The sequence below is a fragment of the Harpia harpyja genome, chromosome 7 (assembly GCF_026419915.1).
Source record: "Harpia harpyja isolate bHarHar1 chromosome 7, bHarHar1 primary haplotype, whole genome shotgun sequence".
Taxonomy (NCBI): Eukaryota; Metazoa; Chordata; class Aves; order Accipitriformes; family Accipitridae; genus Harpia; species Harpia harpyja.
The window spans coordinates 1154866-1175754 of NC_068946.1; the positions used below are offsets into that span (position 1 = coordinate 1154866).

At 58.5% G+C, this 20889-nt stretch overlaps 1 protein-coding gene across 1 annotated transcript in view; it reads right to left on the reverse strand.

Annotated features, from left to right (window-relative positions):
- Positions 1-20889, reverse strand: part of AJAP1 (adherens junctions associated protein 1) — a 46259-nt gene that overhangs the window by 13122 nt on the left and 12248 nt on the right. Inside the window, 4 exon segments of the mRNA XM_052792685.1 lie at positions 1010-1252; positions 3745-3832; positions 14368-14537; positions 14539-15033. Coding sequence (XP_052648645.1) covers positions 1010-1252; positions 3745-3832; positions 14368-14537; positions 14539-15033 — 996 coding nt within the window.

Sequence of the window (20889 nt, forward strand, 5' to 3'; positions counted from 1 at the left end):
GACGACCCCCTTCCAGCCAGAACAAGGGCACCCCTGGACTGCTTGGCTGGGGTTCGCATCAAAATCAACGCACGTGTACGTTCAACGAAATGGTTTGAAAATCCCTGCCAATTCTCTGCCTTCCAAGATCTGAGGAAACCCTGAAAAACGTGAACTAGCAAAACCCCATGCGCACGCAGAAGATGATGGTTAAGAAGATGCCCATCAAGCTGTTGGCTTCCAGGCTTCTGTCCTTCATGCAGGTAGACGTCAGCTGCGGGTGGCACGCACGCCACGGTCCAGCCAGGCTGCGTGGAGCACCAGTGGCTCGTTTTCTCCCTCAAAACTCCCCTCCTGATTTTCCCTCTAGCTTTGGTGGGGGGCAAGTGTTTATGGCGTGGTGAAACTGCACCAGCACCCAGTGAAAGGGCTCTGGGAGCCAGCCCGGGGCGCGGGGAGAGGTCACTCCTGACCACCTCCCACCCGTGCAGGCAAGGGACACGCAGAGCGAGGGCTCGCATCTTTTATGCCGTGCTGCCAGCCGCTACGAAGCCTCCTCGTTAACGCATCGTTATTTCACATCAGACAAACGGTTCATTTGGCTCTCCCCGCCCGCTCCTCCATTAATCACGCCGCTCATTCGCAACCCAGCAGCTCTTTCGATGCCACTTAGGAGACAGCACGAACGCTGGAAGATGGATCCAGCAGCATTTACGTGCTGGCAGCAGCAGCGGGCGGGAACTGAAAAACGTGCGGTGCCGAACGCTGCCGGGGCTGGCTGAGCCGTGGGGGGGGGGGGGTACGGCCGGCCAACACCGCAAGGATGGGGGCTGCCGAGCCGCCCGCCCACCCTCATCAGTGGGATGAGAAGTCCAGCGGCCGTGCCTACGCTGAGCTACGGGGCAGGCGAGCATCGCGGCTCAGAGAGCCAGAGGAAGGCAGCTCCGCCGCGCGCTCCCGGGGCATCTCCCCGGGGAAGAGAGGGGGCGGCGGACCCCAACCCGCAGGGAAACCGCGCCGGCCGCCTCACCTGTTTCCATTGAAGGTCGTTTTATAATCCCCGGGCGAGCGCAACACCTCCTCCGCGTAGACGGGCACGGGGGTCCGGACGCACTCGTGGGAGCACTGCAGCGTCTCGTTGTAGGCGGTGAAGATGTCGAGGGCGCTGGGCACGCGGGCGGGGGCGAAGTCGGTCAGGTTCTGGCAGCTCTCCTCCTGCTGGTCCAGCTTGCGCTGGTGGCTGTTGCGCCGCGGGCGCCCGCTCTGCGCGCAGCTGGGGCGGCGGGGGAGAGAAGAAGGGACACGACGCACCGCGCGTCGCTGACGCTCGGCAGGGGAACGCGCGCTACCGGCCGTTAATTGTACATCGCTCGATATTAGATTAGAATTCAGGCACGTGGGAAAGATCAGCCGCAATCGAGCAGTCGTTTGGCTCACTTTTTTTTTTTTTTTTTGGAGGATCGAATTTAAATTTTAGATATAAGCTTTTTACCATCAGAGGAATGACTTGACAAGTCATACGTTTATACCTGCAGGGAATGAAAGCCTTTTTTTAAGTGAAAAGACAGGTGAAAACAATGTAAGTGAAACCTTTTCCGCTTGGGAGGCACCAAAAGGGTTTAACTTATGGGGATAAATAAGCTCAGAAACCGGTCTGACATGGCAGACACGCTCCCCCTCGGCCGAGGGACGGCTGGCAGGGCAGCCCTGCTCCCCGGTGACTCCACCGGCTCCGGAGGCTCCAACGGGATCTCGTGGCCGTGCAATGCTTGCGGTTCGGTACGAAGGAAACAAGGGAGAACACCAGCTAGCAGGAACCTGCCCTCGATCAGGCTGGTCCTATTTAAGGGTCTAGACGCTGATTTAAGTGAGATGTCACTTTTTTCTGAACAGGACTGACAGCGCCTATCCTAATACTGGAGTTTCGGAAGACCGCAACTCCGAGGGCTGCGGGAGCTGGGGATGCTGGTGCTGCCTGCCGGGAGCGCAGGGCTCCCCCAGGAGTGGTGCTGGCCACGCTGGCAGCATCTGCCAGCAGCGGGGCACAGCCTGCTCTGCACCGGCTGATGCAGCCGAAAGAGACAGCCACTAAAATAACCATCAGCTCCCCCACGGCACGTTTGCAGAAGGAGTAACGACAAGAAGGACACCAGCGTGGCACGCGGCCATCACTCACCCGTCCTGCCCGAGGGGCACAAGCGCCAGCCTAAGGGACGGGGGTCGGGACCGCATCCCGTTTGGGGCCGGGGACTAAGCGTGTGATTTGGGTCAGCTCTGCCACGGAGCTCGCAGCCAGCACGCGGCCGGCCCTCGCCTGCGCGAGCAGCGCCGGAGGTAGCCTAAAAACCGCGTCAAAACCCAAAGCGGTTTGGCAAATGTTAGAGCTGAGCAAACTCATCAGGGTGCTGCTTTCCCGCCTGGGGCACCTCTGACTGCTGACCGCGCTCGCCTGCAGGTATCCTCTGGGGATTTCCCAACATCACTTACTGTAAACAATTTCTATGCTACAATAATCACTGTATTCATTTTTTTTTCCCTTTTTGGCTTCAGCATTAGGTTACTCGAGCTGTTCTGGCAAGCTGCGGTCGGCCGGATCAATGATATGGACTGCTCATGACCACTACTAGAGAAAAATCCCAGAAGTGTTTTATAAAGTATTTTCCACGCTCTCACTGAAATACTGCTATGATTAGGGAAGTTTGGTAAAGTAACTCCTGCCTGAGATACAAACCGGAGCATCACTGGCTGCACTCCTGATGCCTCCCCGTGGGCCCGCTCCCACCAAAGCAAACTCGTCTGCGGGGTGAGCGACTCGGCGCTTTCGGCCAGCCGCAACGCTTCGCTACAACTCTGCCGAGATGAAAATGCCTCCGGAGCCCTGCAAATAGGTTTTCCTCTAATCCCGGGGAGCGAGCAAGCTTCTTCATCAACCGGGTTTTCTAATTTCCTCCTGCGTGCAGGAATCGATTTGCTGCAGCGCCTTGGGAGAGCTTGGGCGGGCAGAGCGGGCAGGAGCCGGCCGGGCTGGAGGACACTGCCGGAGGAGAGAACCGCCGCCGCCGAGCGCGGCAGCACCGCACGGCAGCTCTCCCACCGGCCCAGAGCTGCAGCCATATCCCTACACCAGCGACGCTGACCTCAAAGTAGGCCAGTTTCCCTGGGAAAATAGGTAAAGCCACGAGCGCCTGAAGCGAAAAGCTAACCTATTTTGCCATACGCCCAGCCGTGCTGAGAGAATAAACGGGAGCAAATTAAGCTGGAGGAGCGCACGAGCGCTCCGGGGGATGGGGCACGCTTCAAACCGGCGGCATCCGAGGGGCTCCGAAGGTGCCCTTCGGTCCCTGGAGTGGGAGGGAAGGTCAGAAAACGCGATTGTTGCTTGCTGAGCCAGGCCGGTGATTTAAGGAGCAGCAGCAAAGCTGCTTAAGCAAGGCGGCAGAGGAGATGCCACCCAGAGCAGCGATGCGCACGCGTCCCGCGTGGGACTCGGCCGCCCGCCCTTGGCCACGTGCCGGTCCCCAAAGCCGCCCACCACGCGGTGAGAGGCGGGGGAGCCGCAGGGGCACGGCGAAGCCAGCTGCTTCGACCTCCTCTGGAGGTTTCGGTATAAAACAACCCGCTCTCTCCCGCGATGCCTTTCGGAAGCCATCCTGGCAGACACCACGAGCTTCGGCGCTCACGGCTGGAAAGGCATCCCCCGTCCCCACCCTGTCCCCGTCCCCGCGCCACCCCCCCACGCCAAACAGACCCAGGAGAGTACCTTACCAATTTTTTAAGACAAGAGTTGTTATCAGGGCAGCTATGACCATGATGAGGGACACGGTAATAGTGATTATCTGATGAACCGCCAGACCTGCAGAGAAAAGAAACGAGAGAGAGTGGGGACAGGAGCCAAGGGGGATCCCGGGCAGCGGCGAGCGAAGCCCCCTGCCGCGCACAGACCCCCCCGCTGCCTCCTCCCGAGCCCTTTCCCAGCGCGGGGCCGTACGCAGCCCCCGGCGGCGGCAACGCAATCCTCTCTCCTGCCTTACATAAAATAATCTTTAAGCCAGGCTTCTCATTTCCTATCCTCTCAAGTATGTTCCTTGTCAGCCCGAATTAGGCACGAAGAACGGAAGAGATGTGAAGACGTATCCCCTCCGGGACGGAAAGGGAAACTTGAGCGCAGCCTTGCAGTGGGTGCAGGATTAACCAGAGATAATAATTACTGCACTAACTGCTGCTCACTTAGAAGGTCGGATGGGCTCATTTTCTCCTAATTCACCTTACACAGGGTATAATTTTGGCTCGTGTATCATTCCTAATGAGCAGTTTGGAAACAAAAGCATCTCAATGTACAGTATGTTTGTGATTTTGTGCTGCTTTACAGTTGCAATTTCGTAATGAAATGATTTTCCTGGCTGCAGCCCAAGGATGTGCTATTTTTCACAAACAGATGTTGCAACTCCTGATGGATGAGATTTTTAATAAATAAGTAAGTGTTAGTATGACAGGAAAACAAGCAGTTATATATATATACATACACACACACACATATATATATACGTGCATCTGTGCAATACATGCGTAGCGCTCCCAGCTCGTGCGCGTGCACGTGGCGAGGAAATCGCTGCTTCTTCCCACACAAGAGCGCACGGGTTCCAGCGCCGGCAGCCGTACGCACGCACATCCCTTCCCCGGCAAAAGCGGCTCAGAAGGCGGAAAACCCTCCCGGGAGAGACAGGTCGGGGGCGGCGTGCCCCCGCTGCATCCCGGAGCGCCGCTCTCCACAGGACCATCCCCCCTGCTCCCACGGGAACGCCGCCCAGGGCTCTCCCGCTCTCCTGAGCAGCGGATTTGGGGCCACGCCGCAGCTCCCCTGCTTTCGGCACAGCGCACCCCGCTCTCGCGGCAGGCTTGTGTGAGACTCCGAGCAGTAGCCCAAACGCCAGGCTGGGTAATTAGGCCAGACGAGATTTATCAGTGGTATTTTAAACCATGGCTCACGCTTGCTGCTCTGCTGCCTTCTCTCGAAGGACAAAAGTTTTGACTCCCTTGAAATTCGTTATCTCGTCTCCCCCTGCTCATCCCCGCACTCCGGGGGTTTCGGGTCCCTGCCCGCGCACCCACGCTGCCGACAGCACTCATCAAGGGCGAAAAGGAAAAGCTGCTTGAGTTTAGCCTGACCCCCAGGGCAAAGCCGCCACCTCCCAAGGCACGCAGGTGTTGGATGCCTCCCCAGCCCACGCACCTCCAAAGAACCGCTAATCGCCCAGGAACACGACGGAAAACGCATCTGGCCTGGGGAAGAGCGGGAGAAAAGCCGTGCAAGGCTGCCGAGACCCACGGTGACGCCCGGGGGGAGATGGAAACTCCTCAGCGTGGGTGCACAAAGAGTTACGCTCACCTTTCGAAGGCCAGCTCCAGCGCGCAGCGCAGCAGCTTCCCAGCTTTCGGGAGCACAAGCGCGCATCACGCCTCGACCTCCCCTGGCTTTCGGTAGCCCTGCCCACGGGCGCACGTGCCTCAGCACCGCACCTCGCCACCTGAGCATCCTTGCTCAGGATCTACCATCATCTCGCCCTTGTTGGTGCTCCTGTGCTGCCCAGGCTGCAGGACCCAGGCTTCACCGCTGGCTGCCTCGGGAAGGAGGCACGGATCCCCGATCGGTATGCGGAGACCCATAAAATCCCCGATTTTGAGCAATGAGGCCAGCCAACGGCGACACCTTTTTAGCGCTGCGGACTTTGCTGCCAGGATGCATCCTGGGCATAAATCAAATGCTCAGAGAAATGTGAGTCTTGACAGTTTAATATAATAAAACCAAGGTCACCTTCGGCGAGTCTGATTCACTACAACACGCCCAGTGCCAAGCACTGGGGTAGCAATCGCTTGCGGGAAAGGCTTCGCTCCCAGCCCCAGAGCTGGCGTGCCGGCAGGGCGGGCAGCAGCCAGCGACCGACGGCAGGCTGCCGGCGAGGGACCTGCTCGGCAAGGACGGTTGCGAAGGGGACGGGCGCGATGGGCTGGCACCCGCCCTGGCGACCACAAAGCTCTGGCATCTGGCAGAGCAAAAGCACGCACCTCCAGAATGAAAGCAGCAGGGTTTCTAGAAGGAAGCACGCACCCGGCACCTTCTAGCGCTTATTCCGCTTTGCCGGCAGATATGCTATGGAGGACATCTGGGAGAAGAGCTGGAGGGAAGAGCAGGGACCCCGACTGGTTTTAAGGACGGGACGTGGTCCGGAGCGGGAGGCGGCAGCGGACGTCAGCCACGCCACGGACATTGCTGGCAAAGGGGTTTTCTTAGAGGCAGGACCAAGGAGAAATGACTTCCCGAAGGCCAACGCTTCCGAATTGCCGGCTCTTTGCATCCTAGCACGGTCCCAGTGACGGACCAGCAGAAGGCAAGAGCCCACCAAAACACAGGGAGGTGCAGAATGCTGCAAACCCCGGGTACTTTGGGGTTCTTCCTCTGCTCCCCAGGGCTCCCCGGGGAGCCATCGGACGGACAGCCGGGACGGCTGCTCGCCAGCCCCTGTGCCCTGGCAAAGCCGAGCGCAGCGGGATGGGATGCGTCAGGGTTATTCTTCTCCTTCGACTCAAGCACCTATTTTGCAAATGACCCATTTCCTTCATTTACTCCCAATTACACTTCAATTGGTTCAAACACGCTGCGACAAGGCTGTGACAAGGCTCCTCCGGAGAACGGCTGGCACGAGCAGCTGCCAGAACAAAGAGCGGGTCAGGGGAAGCAAACGCGAGGGCTGGGGACGGGGAGGGTGGGAGGACGGGGAGGACCCGGCACCCACCTCCTCCGCACCACCTCCAGCTCCGGAGGGGTCTGATGCCAGGGAGCAGCCGTTGGGCTTCGTGCCCTTGAGGCTTCGAGAACCCGTTTGTGGCTCTGCAGGCTTGGGGGGGGGCTCCGGACCGAGAGCCAACACCCAGGGGACAGCCGGGACAGGCAGGATCGCTCAGGAGATGCCAAGCCCGGAGCCGTGTGGGCTGGCGGAGTCATCCTCCCCCCGGCTGGGGAGATCGGCCAACTCCCACGAGCGACCGGGGAGCCAGAGCCATGTTGTTTGCCCCTCGGTTGCTCTACCTCCGGCTTTCATTTCCCGCGGGAATTCAGAGGGAAAACGCCACAGGGCTCCCCCACCTCCCGCCGGCACCCCACCGGCTGAAGGCGAGGCGCAGAGAAAGACTGCCGGCCTCGCGCTTCGGGTTCCTGGAGGATGGTCGCGACGGGAGCCATGTCCCGACGGAACCAAGAAGCGTAGTCGGCAGCTCCCAGCTCACGCCCGCGCGTGCCGGGTCAGGAGCGACACCCGCCCCGGCAGCAGCCCGGCGCAGCCAGCCCGGCCGCATCCTTCACGGCATCCGATCTTGGAGCAGCTCCCAGTGGGACACTGCCGAAAAAGATAAAAGGAACGACTCTAAAAATAAAATAAAAACAGCCCAGTGCCCGATTCCTTTGAAAACAGAAGCGGCGTCGGAAACAAGATCTTCTGCAAAGATGGGAGCCGAGGCAGAGGCGGCAGGGACATGGGAGAACCTAACGATGCAATTAATCCTTGCACTTACGTAATGGGAAAGGCGCAGGCAGAACAGATTGCAGGTGGCTGAGCACTGGGGAGGATGGCGGCTCTTCGGAGCAGGACACATGGATTTTAAGAAGGGCTGGATAATTTTAGACTCCATCACATACATAAGTTGCCATATGTACCAGCATAGAAGAAAGTTCCTTTGCATCGCATATTAATTCTGCACCAGAGCCTGGGGGGATTTCAAGGGGATGGGAGATGTTGTTCCCGGCAGCCTTAACCACGGCAGTGATGGAAAGAGGGAAAGGGACCTGATGGGTACCGGGGATGATTTCCTGGGAAGCCCTACAGCAACACCCGCTGCCATAAGGACTAATAGGTCTTTGTTCTTACTTCACAAATGTATCAAATCCTTTCCTCCGGGCCTTCGAAGAAACGTACGGAACCGTACAGAGCAAAACCGAACAGAAATATCCAATCTACAGGAGAAGGAGTTAACGGATGGGGCATCCTGGGAGAGGGGAACACCCCATCAGGGACACACACCACCCGGGGAGCGAGGCGAGGTGAAAGAGGGATGGCTGCGAAGAGCAAAGCATTATTTTAAACACAGCCCTAGGAAGGGCGGGAGGAAAGGGACCTGGAGGATAAAATCAATAGCTCATAAAGCCAAATTACCCTCCTCCTCCAGTGCGGGAAGCCTCCTGGCACGCGCGTAACTCACAGTGAAAACCTGTGCCCCCAAAACACGGGGCAGGCTGCGGGAAAGAACCTGGAAACAGGAATTACGGTGGCTCGGTTTTGTTTGCCCATCTCCGTGGCCAACATTTCAAATGGCAAAGCTCCGATCCCGGCGAGCTACAGAACCCGCCGGCCACTTAATTACACGGTAATCACCGGCGAAGAAACAAGCTGCAGGAAGGGCAGAGGCTGGCGCGCGGGATCGGGTTGGGATGCCCGGCGAGCTGCCGCCCCGTCCAGCACCGGCCACGGCAGCTGAAAATGCCTCATCTCTGCGAGGGGACTGCGAGAGGCTCCCTCTTACAAGGCTTTTACTAGGCAATTTGACGCAGTGACCATTTAACTCGAGGGTAATTACAGGAGAAGTATTTAATGGAATTGAAAGTGTGTCCAAACCCCTGCGCTTCTGCTAGTGCAGCAGAATTTAATGTGTCGCCTGCCAGGAGGGAAAGCTTTTCAAAGGCGCTCTTTGAACCCTTGGAAATGCTGAAATATTGCTGGGTTTTTCCACTCGCGCGCCGTCCGAGCGCGCTCCGCTCTCACCGGGGACTTCTCGTCCCCTCGGCGGTGGGAGACCCGGTCTCGGCGTCCCCGTGGGCAGCAGCCCCAGCCACGGCCGCTCGGGCAGCAGCCATGCATCAACCTGCAAAATGCAACTCCAAATTCCCCAGGTCCAGGGAAAAACCCAATCTTCTCAAAGCAAGCAAATGCCAGGGCTTTTTTTATATGTTATTTTAAAGACCGTGTATTTGCCACCGAGATGAAAGCGCTGAGTTTTGGCCTTTCTGGCCACCTTTTGAAACGGCTCCCGGACAGCTCTGCATCAACAGAATTAATTCCATGAGAAAATCCATTCGAGACTAATGTCTTGCTACTGCAGAAGTGCGCAATGGCGGCGAACAGGAGATATAAGCTCTTAATTAAAAACAAAGAGAACCTCTATCCCCTAAGGCCTTTATTTCAACAGCTCTGGTTAGGGAGACCATATTCTTCATTCTCCCAATAAAAACAGCTACGAGCCGCAACTCTTTGAAGACCCTCGTCAAGGCCTCTAAGCTGCATAAAATTAAAAAAGGCAAAACCAGCTCCGTTTCATTTTGCAGACCATAATCTTGAGTTACCGTTAGTGGTAGGAAAACAACAGATGCTCCAAATACCTGCTACACCCCAGCCAGGAGGGCTGCAACGAAGCACCTAAGCCCCTTCCCGCACGCGTGCCGCGCGGATTGCTTCCTTGCTCCTTTCTCCCCGCTCTGCCTCAGCCTTCCCGCAGCTCCCAGTGTGAGTTGAAACACCGAAAGAGGGTAAATCTCCTAAATCAGCCAAGGCTGGGTCTGCCGGCATGGGGCGAGAAGCAGGGAGGGCCTGGAGTTGCAGGGATGAGCCGGAGAGGCAAGCGCTTGATTGCAGCAGGATCTGCCTCTCCCTCCCGCTCCTCAATCAAAGCATCGGGTCTGGCAGGGGAGAGGCCATCCCAACGGGCTCCCAGTAACGAGCATTAAAACGGAACTGGCTCCTGGGAGCAGCTGAAGAGCTTGTAGAGAGGGAAACGATGAAAACACAGATGGAATCGGTGCCGTGGCAATCATTCCCGGCCAACATAACCTTCCAAGCAATTTCCACGGTGAGCATCACAGCCCACTCAGAAGCCAACAACCGGCGCTGTCGCCACTGCCGCCGCCCTGCCCCGCGTTCGGCTTGGCTCGGCGCGGCACCTCATTGGGCCGCCGGCCTTTGGACGTGGGGATATCGGTGCTAGGGGCTGCCCGAGGAGGGGCTCTCTCCCGAGCGGGGTCTTCTCACGGGGCTCGGCATCCCGTCCTCATCCCTGCCACGAGACGCCTTCCTCTGTTCTTGCACACCCTGGGTGCCGGGATGCTCCCGAGCATCGCGGAGAGGCTGGGGAAAACTGGCTGGACTCAATAGACAGTACAGCTTCCCCAGCCATCTGATTCCCGAAAGCTTCATCTGGCCCATAAAACCGCTTTTGGACAGAAAAATTCAATCAGGAGCGTTGCGTGGCCGCTCTGCAGCAATCACAGCCACAACCAGCCTTTCCCAGGGGGGATCAGTCAGGCTTTGCAGTTAACGTGAACCCTAGTGCCGTTTAATAGCTTGTAAGGAAAATAATTTACAAAAAACACAAGGGTTAGATACGGAGGAGGAGATAAGGCAGGGGTCGTCTTGGAAAACCTTGTTCCAGTGCAAAACCGGCTCATCTGCTGCCTGACCCACTGCGCTGGGAAACCGCCTTGGGTCTGCTCCTCTTAACACCCCTCTTGCCTTCAAAGCAGAGTTTGGGCAGGCAAAGCCCCCTGGTTTTCCACCTGGCAAATCAGGGCGATCAGCTCCAAAACCCGGCCCAGCGAGCATTAGTCATCCTGAAGTGAAAATGCAGCTCTTCGGCAAAAAAACCCACCAAGGTTCCTGGAAACCTCTTGGTATTTTGGGTTGGACTGATGAAAGGAGGAGAATATCCTCCTGCTGCTGCTGCTGCGAAATATTCTTGCCAAGAACAAAGATCCTAGAGGCTTATGCTAAAGACACTGGGACTTATCTGCTCAGGTGTTACAGCAAATATCACCGAGCAATAAATACTTCTGAGAGCAGCAGAGGAGAGTTTCTGGCTCGTTTAGACACACGTGGGTGAAGGCACACACGCACGCCCGACATCTGCTAATCCCGGGGAGAAAGACAGTCCCTTCTCCCTCGCCAGAGAGAGCTCAGCTTACGGCCACGCTCATTTCTTGCTTCAGCCATCATCCTCCATCCTTAAGGAAAACCACAGCTGATGCACAGCCTTATGAAGGATCCTTCGGGAACCTCCCGGGAAAGGCGACCGGTGGGTGCTGGCCCAGGAGATGCCGTCCAGCCCCCTCGGCTCCCCTCCGGCCCCCGGCTGCGATGGCTCCCCACGCCTGTGCACGGCGGATCAAAGAGGCGGCTGCATCCCCACCGCCCAGGGTCTTCTTTTAAACACATTTTATCTTTAATTAATTCCTTTGAAGCCTTTTGCCTCCGCTATCTCCTTGCATCCAGCGCCCCCTCTCCTGCACCCTCTTTTTGAAGGCAGGGTCATCTCCCAGCAGGGAAGCGAATGTCTTTTTTTATTATTATTATTATTATTATTATTATTATTATTATTATTATTATTATTGTTCATTCCCAATACGCTCCCCGGCCAGCGGCAGGGAGGGAGCGGAGGGCGGGCTGGGGCACGCCATGAGCTCGGCTCCGGCTGCTGGCGCGGCGGGTGCCCACGCCAGCGCCCACGCAGCCCCACGCCTCCACCCGGGAGCACCCCTGGCCGGCAAACCCGTCCCCCACTTCTGGGCCAGCCTTGGGGGGGGGTGCCCCTTAGCACCAGCTCCTTCACCAGCACGCCGCTCGCAGAGCACGATGCCAAACTCGTTGCGTACCAGCAATCAAATCGCCATTAAGAGCGGCAGACGGCACATAAAGTCTTCTGCCTTATAAAGCACTTAAAGGTTTAATTAAAGACGGCTTTATTCTAATAATACTGAAAGGAGAGCCTCAGACAACCCAGCGAGCGCAATTCATGCCTTCACTCTGACAGTCTCTGATTCATTCTTCTCGTTTCTTCTTTTTTTTTTGGCTGAGCCCACAGTACAGGAGGATGCTCTGCCTTGGCAGAGGAGCCCAGCCCGCACGGAGAGCAACCGCGCGGCCGCCCCGGCGAAAGCTCCAAACAGCCCTCGCCTCTCGCAGCACACCGGAATTTTAATTATTTCTCTCTTTCCGTGCTCCACCGTAAAACGATCACGACAGCCCCCGAAAAAGGAAGAGCAATTTTGAGAAGCATAAGCATAAACTACGCCTGGGTGAACATATTGCGTCCCCATCTGACTGCCATCAGCACTCTGCCAGGCGCCGAGCAGGCAGAGGTGGCACCGGGACAAACACACCTGAGCTGTGGGTTGCCCAAAACAGCCCCCCTGCACGGCAGCACCCCCCAAACCAGAGCGGCACGTACCAGCCTCTCCGTTCTTTCCAGACATTGCAAGTAATCGCTCGTCTGCCTTCTCTCCTACCTACAGGCAGAATATTTGCTATTCCAGGGGAATTTTTTTAAGCTTGTTTTTGCTGCTAGTGAGTCACGGAGACGTTGTTGCTGGCTTTTTTCTCCTTTTTTCTCTTTTTCAGCAAGGGGGAGCGGGGCGACAGGAAGACCTAACTGAGCAGGATTGCTTTCATTGTTCGTCTAAGTGAATGCTGCTGCCTTCCCACCCCACGCGTGCCCCAGGGACCCCCCACGGTCCCCCAGCATCACCGGGCGCCCAGTAGCAAGTCCCTTTCCAGCAACACAGAGAGGGAAGCAGGGGCACGGCGCGGGAGGGACACGGTGGGGAACGCAGCACCTTCATTAGCACGACGGCAGCACCCGATCCGACGGCAGCGTGGGTCCCCTCGGCCGCGGGAGCCCTGGGGTGGCTCTGCCGGCTCCCAGGGTGGCCCCAGCTCCCTTGGGTGCTGCAAGCGGGACCACCCCGACCCCCAGGGCTGCTGCCAGAGAGAGCTGAAGGACCACAAGCTGCGGGAGCAGCATCCCTCCCCATCACCCACCCCCCTCGGGCTCCTATCATGACGTGCGGCGCCTTACAGGACGGCAGGATGGGGATTTGCAATGCTCGCTGAGGCAAATAAAAAGTACTGACGAGTTACCTAATCCTAATTTGTAGCCATATGTTTTTCCCAGCAGAGAACAAACACTTCCAGCCGCTAAAGCTTATATAACAAAGAGGAGCAGAGCTCGAAAAATGCACAGCCTTGCACAAACCGGCAACAGCACGGCCGGGGCTCCGAGACGGCGTTGGCCGCTCGCTCCCAAAACGCTGGTCCCGAGGTGCGGCAGGGGCTTGGTGCTCCTCACCGGGGCTCTCCTGGGTGCTCAGCCCCAGCGGTGGAAGGAAAAGCAGATCCGGAGCTCGGGCGCTTTTCAATTTAGGGTGGACAGGCTGAGATCAAGAAGGTCCTTTAGCCCCGGGAAGGAATTTATCGTATTCACCGCTCGGCAAAAAGAAGTTAATTAGCAAAAACTCCGATCCTGGCAAAAGCCCGTAATGAGAGCTAAGAGCCGGCAGATTAAAGCAGCCGGTCCCCCGGGAGGCTGCCGGGGACACGGAGGCTCGGGGCTGCGGTTCTCTGCCAATCTGCCGGCCAGGGAGGGCAGCGGCAGCAGCACCGGCAGGCAGGCGGGCAGCACCGCCGGCTCGTCCTCGCCTAAACGAGGCGGCCAACTCACTCACTAAGTCGGAAAGCACTGGCACGTGCCAGGAGCCATCCTCCCACGTGCTGCAAACGGAGCCGGCGGATGGGCTGCCGCGGCCGGCCGACGACGAGCCCACCGGACGATGCCACCGAGGCCAGAGGCACCGGCTGCGGCAGGTCTGGGCAGATAAGGCTGAAAATCTCATCACGCAGCGAGCAGCTCATGCCAGCAGTCGTTATCGACACTCCCTTGCTAATTTATCCAGCCGATTCCGGCATTTTTTTTAAAAGGCGTGTACGTTGGGAGTTTTTCGCCGCTATAAATAACTCCTCTAAGTCAGGAACACCACTGTGGTTGGCTTGTCTCTTTCTGCCAAGCAGGGCAGGCTAGATAAATAAACTGGGATTGAGATTAGGCCATAAGATTCTGTTTTGATTCGACTAGAAAATCACTCTAGGCTAAAAGCAGTCGATGCACAGTGAATAAATTCTGTAAACTATACAATGGTATCCCACAGTTTAATACTGGCAATAACAAATATAATTTGAAATAAATGGGAAGCAGCTTTCCCATCCATGTCCACACAGCAGACAGCACTGGGGGAACGCGCTGCCGTGCCCGAGCGCCGCGCTGAACACGACTACGGGAGATGGGCTGTGGATGGATACCGCTAATGGGAAAAACACAGCAAGCTGCTGGAAAACGCCTCAGATAAAAGCGATGAATCAGAGCTGCCGCTTCCCTCCCGAGCGCTCCCGTTTAACATCGCACACTTATTTCCATCCCGAGCACCGCTGCCACGGGGAAACTCGTGCTGCAGTGACCCCTCTGCTCCAGGCCCCCCCCCAGCCCTCCCAATTTACCCGCCGCTGCCGGCCCGGCAGACCCTACCTGTGCTGTCTCCCAGCCCGCGGGGCAGGCGAGCATCCTTGCCGCCGCTGCTGCTGTGGCCGGCGGCCGGCTCGGTGGTGCTGGTGCGGCCGGGGCTGCTGCGGGGCGCATCCCCGCCGGGCGCGGGAGCTGGGGTGCTGGGGGGCGCACGGGGCGGTGTGGCGGCGGCGGGTAGCGGTAGCGGCGGCGGTGGTGGCGGCGGTGGTGGCGGCGGCGGTGGCGGCGGCGAAGGCGCCGGGCAGCGTGCTGGTCTCCAGGGAGTCCTCCTCGCCCGTGGGGCCCCAGACGATGACCTCCGGCGGTGCCGTGGTCCGTCCGTCCCGGGGGGCGAAGCCGCGGCCGCGCAGGTGCCGCCGGCCCCTCCGGGAGCGTGGCCGGCGCGGGGGGCGGCCGGCGGGCAGCGGGGCGGCGGGGGGCGGCCGGCGGGAGCGGGGTCTCTGCGGGGGGGTTACGGGGGCGCAGGTCCAGGGGGGGCCGGGACGTCGCAGGTCCTCCCCGCTCCCCGCGCCCCACAGCGAGCCGCGGGACAGTCTGTGCCGGAGCGCCGGCCGTGGCGAAAGCCTCCCGCCGGCACCGCTGGCTGGGGGCTGGCAACTGGCGAGGTCCATGGCTAGGTGGAACATGGCTATTAAAATCCAAGCATGGCTTCCGAGCGGGCAACCTGACCTGTGGACAGACAGCGACAGCGTTAGAAAGGCAAGGGAACGACCGCGCGCTCCCTCCCGGCACGGCGCGCCCCGGCTCCTCGAGCCCAGCCACCCGAAACGGCCCTCGGCATCGCGGGAAGCGGTGCCATCGTCCTCCCGCCGCGCTCCAGCCCGCGTCCCCCAAAACGGCACGGCAGGGCACCCTGCACCCCGCCCCCACCCTCCTCCCACCGCGAAACCCACCACCGCCACCAAGGCAGACCAAGGACCCCCATCCGAAACCGCGACTTTGCTGCTTTTCAGCGGATCTGCGAAGGCTGTGAACGACTCGAGGATGGGTTTTACCACCAAACGCCCCGAGGAAGCGGCCAGCGTCTGCGTTGCCCAAACTCAGCCCTTTTAGGTGAAACACCTAAAGCAGATGGCACAGGCAGAGTGCCAGCAGCGAGAGCCTTCGCTCTGGGGTCTCCGAGTCGCAGGGGTATCGGGGAGCCCGACCCCTGCTCCCCGGCTTTCCAAGCCAAGGTGCAAGGAGCAAGCCCACAGAGGACGGCGGTATTAATCCCTCAACGAGCTGAAGCAGAAGAGTCCGTGGACTCTCGCGTTTGCACGTGTAACCCATCTCCTATTGAGGAGGTCGCAGCAGGAGCGTCCCCTCCTGCGGAGCGTGGTACCCAGTGCCGAATGCGACCCCGCGGCACAGGGACTCGCCGGCCACCGCGCCAGGCGTCTCCTCAGCGGAGCCCCTGACCTAGCAGGGGAGGACGTGCAGCCCCTTTCACTGCCCCCTCTTTCACCGAACAGCTGGAAATCACGCTGAACCGTGGGCGGGCTCGGTATTTAAAATTCAGCTTTGATGTGACGTGCCACCATCACATCGCATCGCGTCACGTCAAAGCCCTCTCCCTTCCTCAGCGGCACCGCACCTTGCGAGGCTCTGCTCCGCTCGCGTCTCCTCCTAAGATGCTACTTCACGTGAAGCACGGCGTTGCGCCTTGAGAAAATACCTGATACACACGTTTTTCTTGTTCTTTTTTTTCTCCCCCCAGAAAAAAAATCATTAGACCGAAGCCCAAAAATCTTTACTCCATTTTATTCAGCTTTTACACAAGAAAGACTTTTGTCGAACTCAGCAGGAGTTAATGAGAGCTTTATATGGCTAAACAGGCTAATCCTCCACAGCACTGCGCCCCATAAAGTCCTTGGTAGCACTACAAAATGTGCATCTGGTTGACAGAAGCATTTGTACACTCCCTCCATGCATGAGCAAATGAAGCTAAAGGAGCTGACCTGGATACTCTCAGGCACAGTCTTTTTCTGCTCACAGGTTCTCTTTTTTTTTTCCTAATTGGGTATTTTTTCAAAACGTAACAGCATTTATTTTGGGGAGGAATAAGGCGACGCAGGGAAAGAGCACAGAAGGAGAAAGGGAAGAGCCAGAAACAGACAACATAAACCAAAATAGTTCAGGCTGGGGGAGGAAGAATTTCAAGGCTTCAAAAAAACCAAACCACCCAAAACACGCTGTTGGTGGGGGTTTTTTTTTAGAGGCCGGCAGAGCGGTGGCAGTGCCGCGGAGGGCAGCACGAAGAGCATCCCCCACTTGCCGTGCATCGGCGGTGCCACAGGCAACACCCCGTCTCCACCGGCGAGGAATCGGGAGCTCAGGCTTCCAGCAAGAGCGTTAAACTCAGATTCACCTTCGCAATGCTCACATTCACTCTGGTGGCACATCAGGCTTGATTTCAGCCTCTCCCTGATTCCCTAGTGCCATCTGAAATGTCTCCTGGCAAGGAAGGAGAGGTGCCAGGCACCTCCCCAGCGCTACGCTCAGCCCAGGTATCACCTCTCGCACCCAAACCTCTTCCCTGCCCTCTGCGAGCAAGCGGCGCGCACGGCGCGCTTTTATTAATAGCCGCTGAACGAGGCGAGGGAAGATGCGCCCAGCCCAAACTTGGTGCTCGCTAAATCCCAGCTGCTGTGTGGAAGCTTCTGAAAGACAAAATGCTAGCCCTCGGTACTCAGGATTGGCAGCTCGCAGGAAAAAACAGATTTTTCCCCTCTTCCCGCTTCCTCCCGCTTGCTCGTGACACACTCAAGCTGCAGCGACGGCAGCCCCGAGCTCGCGGGGGTCTGCTCCTGCGCCGGACCTGCCTGAGCATCGCTGCCTTGCTCCCTGCAGCGCCAGGAGGACGTGTGGGAAAACACGACACGCTTCACCCGGGTCACGCCAGAAACTCGTGCCCGAGCGTGGCCAGGCAGCGCCAGGGGACACCCAAAAGGCAGGAGCGTCCCTCGCTCCTGGCATCGCTCCCCAGGCCACAGCCTCCGGTGACGGAGAGGGACACGGTGGGGGACACCCACGGCTCAGTGGGTCACCCTCCCGCCTGCGTCCCTTCGAGCGCTGTCACCCAAGGAGCATCCTCCCGGCCACCCCGCTGGCTGGCACGGCCCTGGGAGGCGGCTTTCGGGATGGGAGCGGCGAGTCCGGTTACCTCGGAGGAATTTTGCGTGGCGTGCAATCTTTTGAGGGCTTTGCAACAACAGATAAGAGCAAGTGTCCTTCAGAATAAATAGCAGCGTGTAGGAGTTGCCGTCGTCTAGGCAACGCAGCGCGATATGCCCGGCGCGGCGGGGATGCGGCAGGCAGCGCGTGGAGGGGCCGGTGGCAGCCAGGGGCCCCGGGCTTCGCCGCAGGACCACCCTTCCCTCCCCCTGCCACCCCTCCTGCTCCCCCAGCCCCACTCCAGCACCCTGCCAAAGCAAGAGAGACGCGGCCCAAAGGGCAACCCAGGGAGCGGGGACACGTCCCGCCCGGAGGTCCTGCCACCCCCCAAAAAAAAGCCGGGCTGTCCCACCAAAGCCCACCGCTCCCGGGGAGCTCCCACGTCCCCGCATCGCCGCACCGGGCAGGAGAGCATCCGTTCGCCTCTCGGGAGGCGTGAGCACAAAGTCACCGCTGCTCGGAGGCTGGGAGGACGCCTGAGCTTTGCTGAGACATCAAACGGCACAAAACCCTCCTCCAACTGCACGAGCTGCATCCCACCAGCCGGAGAGCAGAGGCAGGAGGAACCTTCGCCACTCTCGGTGTGTGGAATAACTCACCAACTGCACTCAACGAGTTGGGGGGGTTGGTCGTAGGGAAGGGGATAAATCGGTCGGCCGTGCACGTAGCACCCGTCTGCCTCGGTTCGGGGGGCACGGCCCCAGCCCCGGCTGGGGTTATGTGCTGGATTGGAGGGATGCACCAGGCAGGGCTGTGATTATGCTGCTCGCTGAACCCTCTGGAAATCAGGATTTTGATTATTTATAACTGCCCCCATAAGCACACACACAACTTTTTTTCCATCGCAAAGAGAAATGAGAAGGGCAGGCAATTTTCACGTTATTTCTTCTCCCATCTTAGAGGTGAATGGGAACATTATGCCCAAATACTTCTCAGACTCAAGGAAAAATTCAACAAAACTCTGGATTGGGTTAAAAAAAGAAAAAAGCAACAGAGATACTTGAGAAGATGAAATCCCTTCTTTGCCCTCCTCATCCGAAGCCTTTGCTCCCATGAACCACACCGCTCCCACGGCTTAATGGATGAAGAGGCGGCCGTATTCTCACGCAGCAAGGGGAACTGCTACAAATATTTACCTGCACTTCGCGAGAAGTACAAGAGCAGATTTCAAGGAAAGTACTTGGATAATTACTGGGATCATCCACGTTAAGCGCTCCAGGGTTGCTTTGCTGAGCCCAACCGAGCCAATCTCTGTTTTAAAGGTGACGGGAGTTACGGGTGTTGAAAGTGTTTCAATGGAGCCATCTCAGCCTGCCCACCCTACGCGACACGTTTTAGAGTTCTCCCCAGTATGAAAACCCCTTCCAAATCCTTTCAGATGCAGCTGTTTGCTTTGAAGAGGAGGAAAGTCGGCACTTAAGACGGAGATTAATTTCAAGGAGGCAGGAGGACGTGAGCTCGCCGCGCTCTCCGCTGGTCGGGAAGAGGCTGCCGGGGCGCTTTCACGTCCGGAGCCGGCGCGGTGATGCTGCCCGGCTCCTCCGGCCTCACCGCCCTCGTGGGCAGCGGCAACGTGGCTCTTGCCACCAGCCCCACGCGCCTTCAGCTCCTTCCCCACCAGGAAAACCGGGACGCCCGAATCCCCCCCCACCCCGACGGAGCTTCACGTAACAGCCAGAAGCCCCCCGAGCGTTTTGAGGAGCACGTGCACGCAAGCGAAACGCTTTGGTAATTAGTGATCTCGGATTGCGGCAGAGCTGAAAAGGCAAGATTATCTCTGTCCTGGGATCACCTTATAAACACGTGAAGCAGCAGCCTAGGAAAGGCAGCGTCCCCACCGCGAACCCAAACCCGCTGCCCCTCGGGCATCAGCCGGACCCATCGCCCCAGGGCTGCCGCGTCGCAGCCACGGCTCCCGCAGCGCCGCGGCAGCTCGGAAGCACGCGCAAGGGCTACGCAGGCGCAGCGCGCTGGTTGCATCAACTACGCGATGCTTCCGAATCAGTAAGGAGCATCGAGGGTTGCTTAGTGCTTTTGAAACGATGGAGCTGCATGCAACCGGCACAGTAGGCAAGCACGGTGTGGAAGTCGGACAGAAATCCACGGGAAAAGCAAGGCACAGACAAAAGATGAGAGCAGTCAGGACAAATGGAGTAAACCCCCTCTTCTGCTGCCCTCCGCACGCGTTATTTTGCATTTCTATCCACAGAGGCAGCCTGGCGCAGGCACCCCCGGGGCAGAGGCAGCCGCAGGGGCGCAGGGTCCAGCAGCACGACGGCAGCGAGACCTCCCCGAATCCGGGGCTGGCAGCACCCCGGTGCCAGGCTACTTCTCACGCTCGCTCTGCACCATGCCCCGGTGAGAGCCAGAGCTTCCAGAGAAGCGGCCAACTCGCTCTAACGCCCGGGGTTTTAATTCACGCGGCTCCGAAGTCTGCGAAGCCCCAGGGCCGCTTCGGGACGCTGCCTCAGAAATCAGCCGCTGCCGCCTCCACGCACGTGGTGCCGACCCCCACGTGAAGGGAGGGAAAGCAGGAACATCCAGCACGGCCGATGCGCAAGAGGAGGTGCACGGAGCGGGAGGGAATCGCCTCTGCCCCGGGCCCAGGGACCCTCGGAGGACGGTGGCACCGCCGGCGAGCCCCGACGCTGCGGGCAGGACCCGACGCTGCAGGCAGGACGCGGGTTAATCCAGCGGCTGCAAAACCAGGCGACCGCTGTGCGCCCAGAAATCCCCGAGTCTGGTAATCTGTCCGAGCAATTAACTGGGATCATGGCCACCGAGCGGCTCTGACAAACTGCAAAACACAAACCGTCAGCAGCTTGCACGCTGTTCGCACAGAACCCATTTCCCCGAAGCCTCAAAAGGCTCACTCGAGCGTGAATCCCAGGGCAGCGCCGGCGAGAGGTGCCTATTTGCGTCCCTTTCATAAGGTACTTGTTTGCTCTCCAACACCGGCCCCTTTCTCCTCTGGCTGTGGAGACACTTCACATGCAGCGTTAAATGCAGAATAGGCTGATTTTTAATGCAGAATTATACAAATAGAGCCATTCTTCCATTTCATGCCTCCTGTTAGGTAATCTATTGGTATTGCACAGGGAATCAAGGTTATGTCCTTGTTGGGATGATTTACGAACTCCCAGCATTTCCTATCTCCAAACACCCAGCGAGGCAGAGGCAAAAATATTCTGGCGAACGCCTGGAGTGCGAGCGGGAGCCGTGGCCAGAGGGACGGGGCGACGTTCGCTCGTCCCAGGCAGTACACGGCAGGAAAGCGGGCGCCACGCTCTAGGAAAACCATCCTTGGCAGCGCGGCTGCGTGTCCTACAAAGGTGTTCGGAGCATGACACATCGTGAGAGTATTTGCAG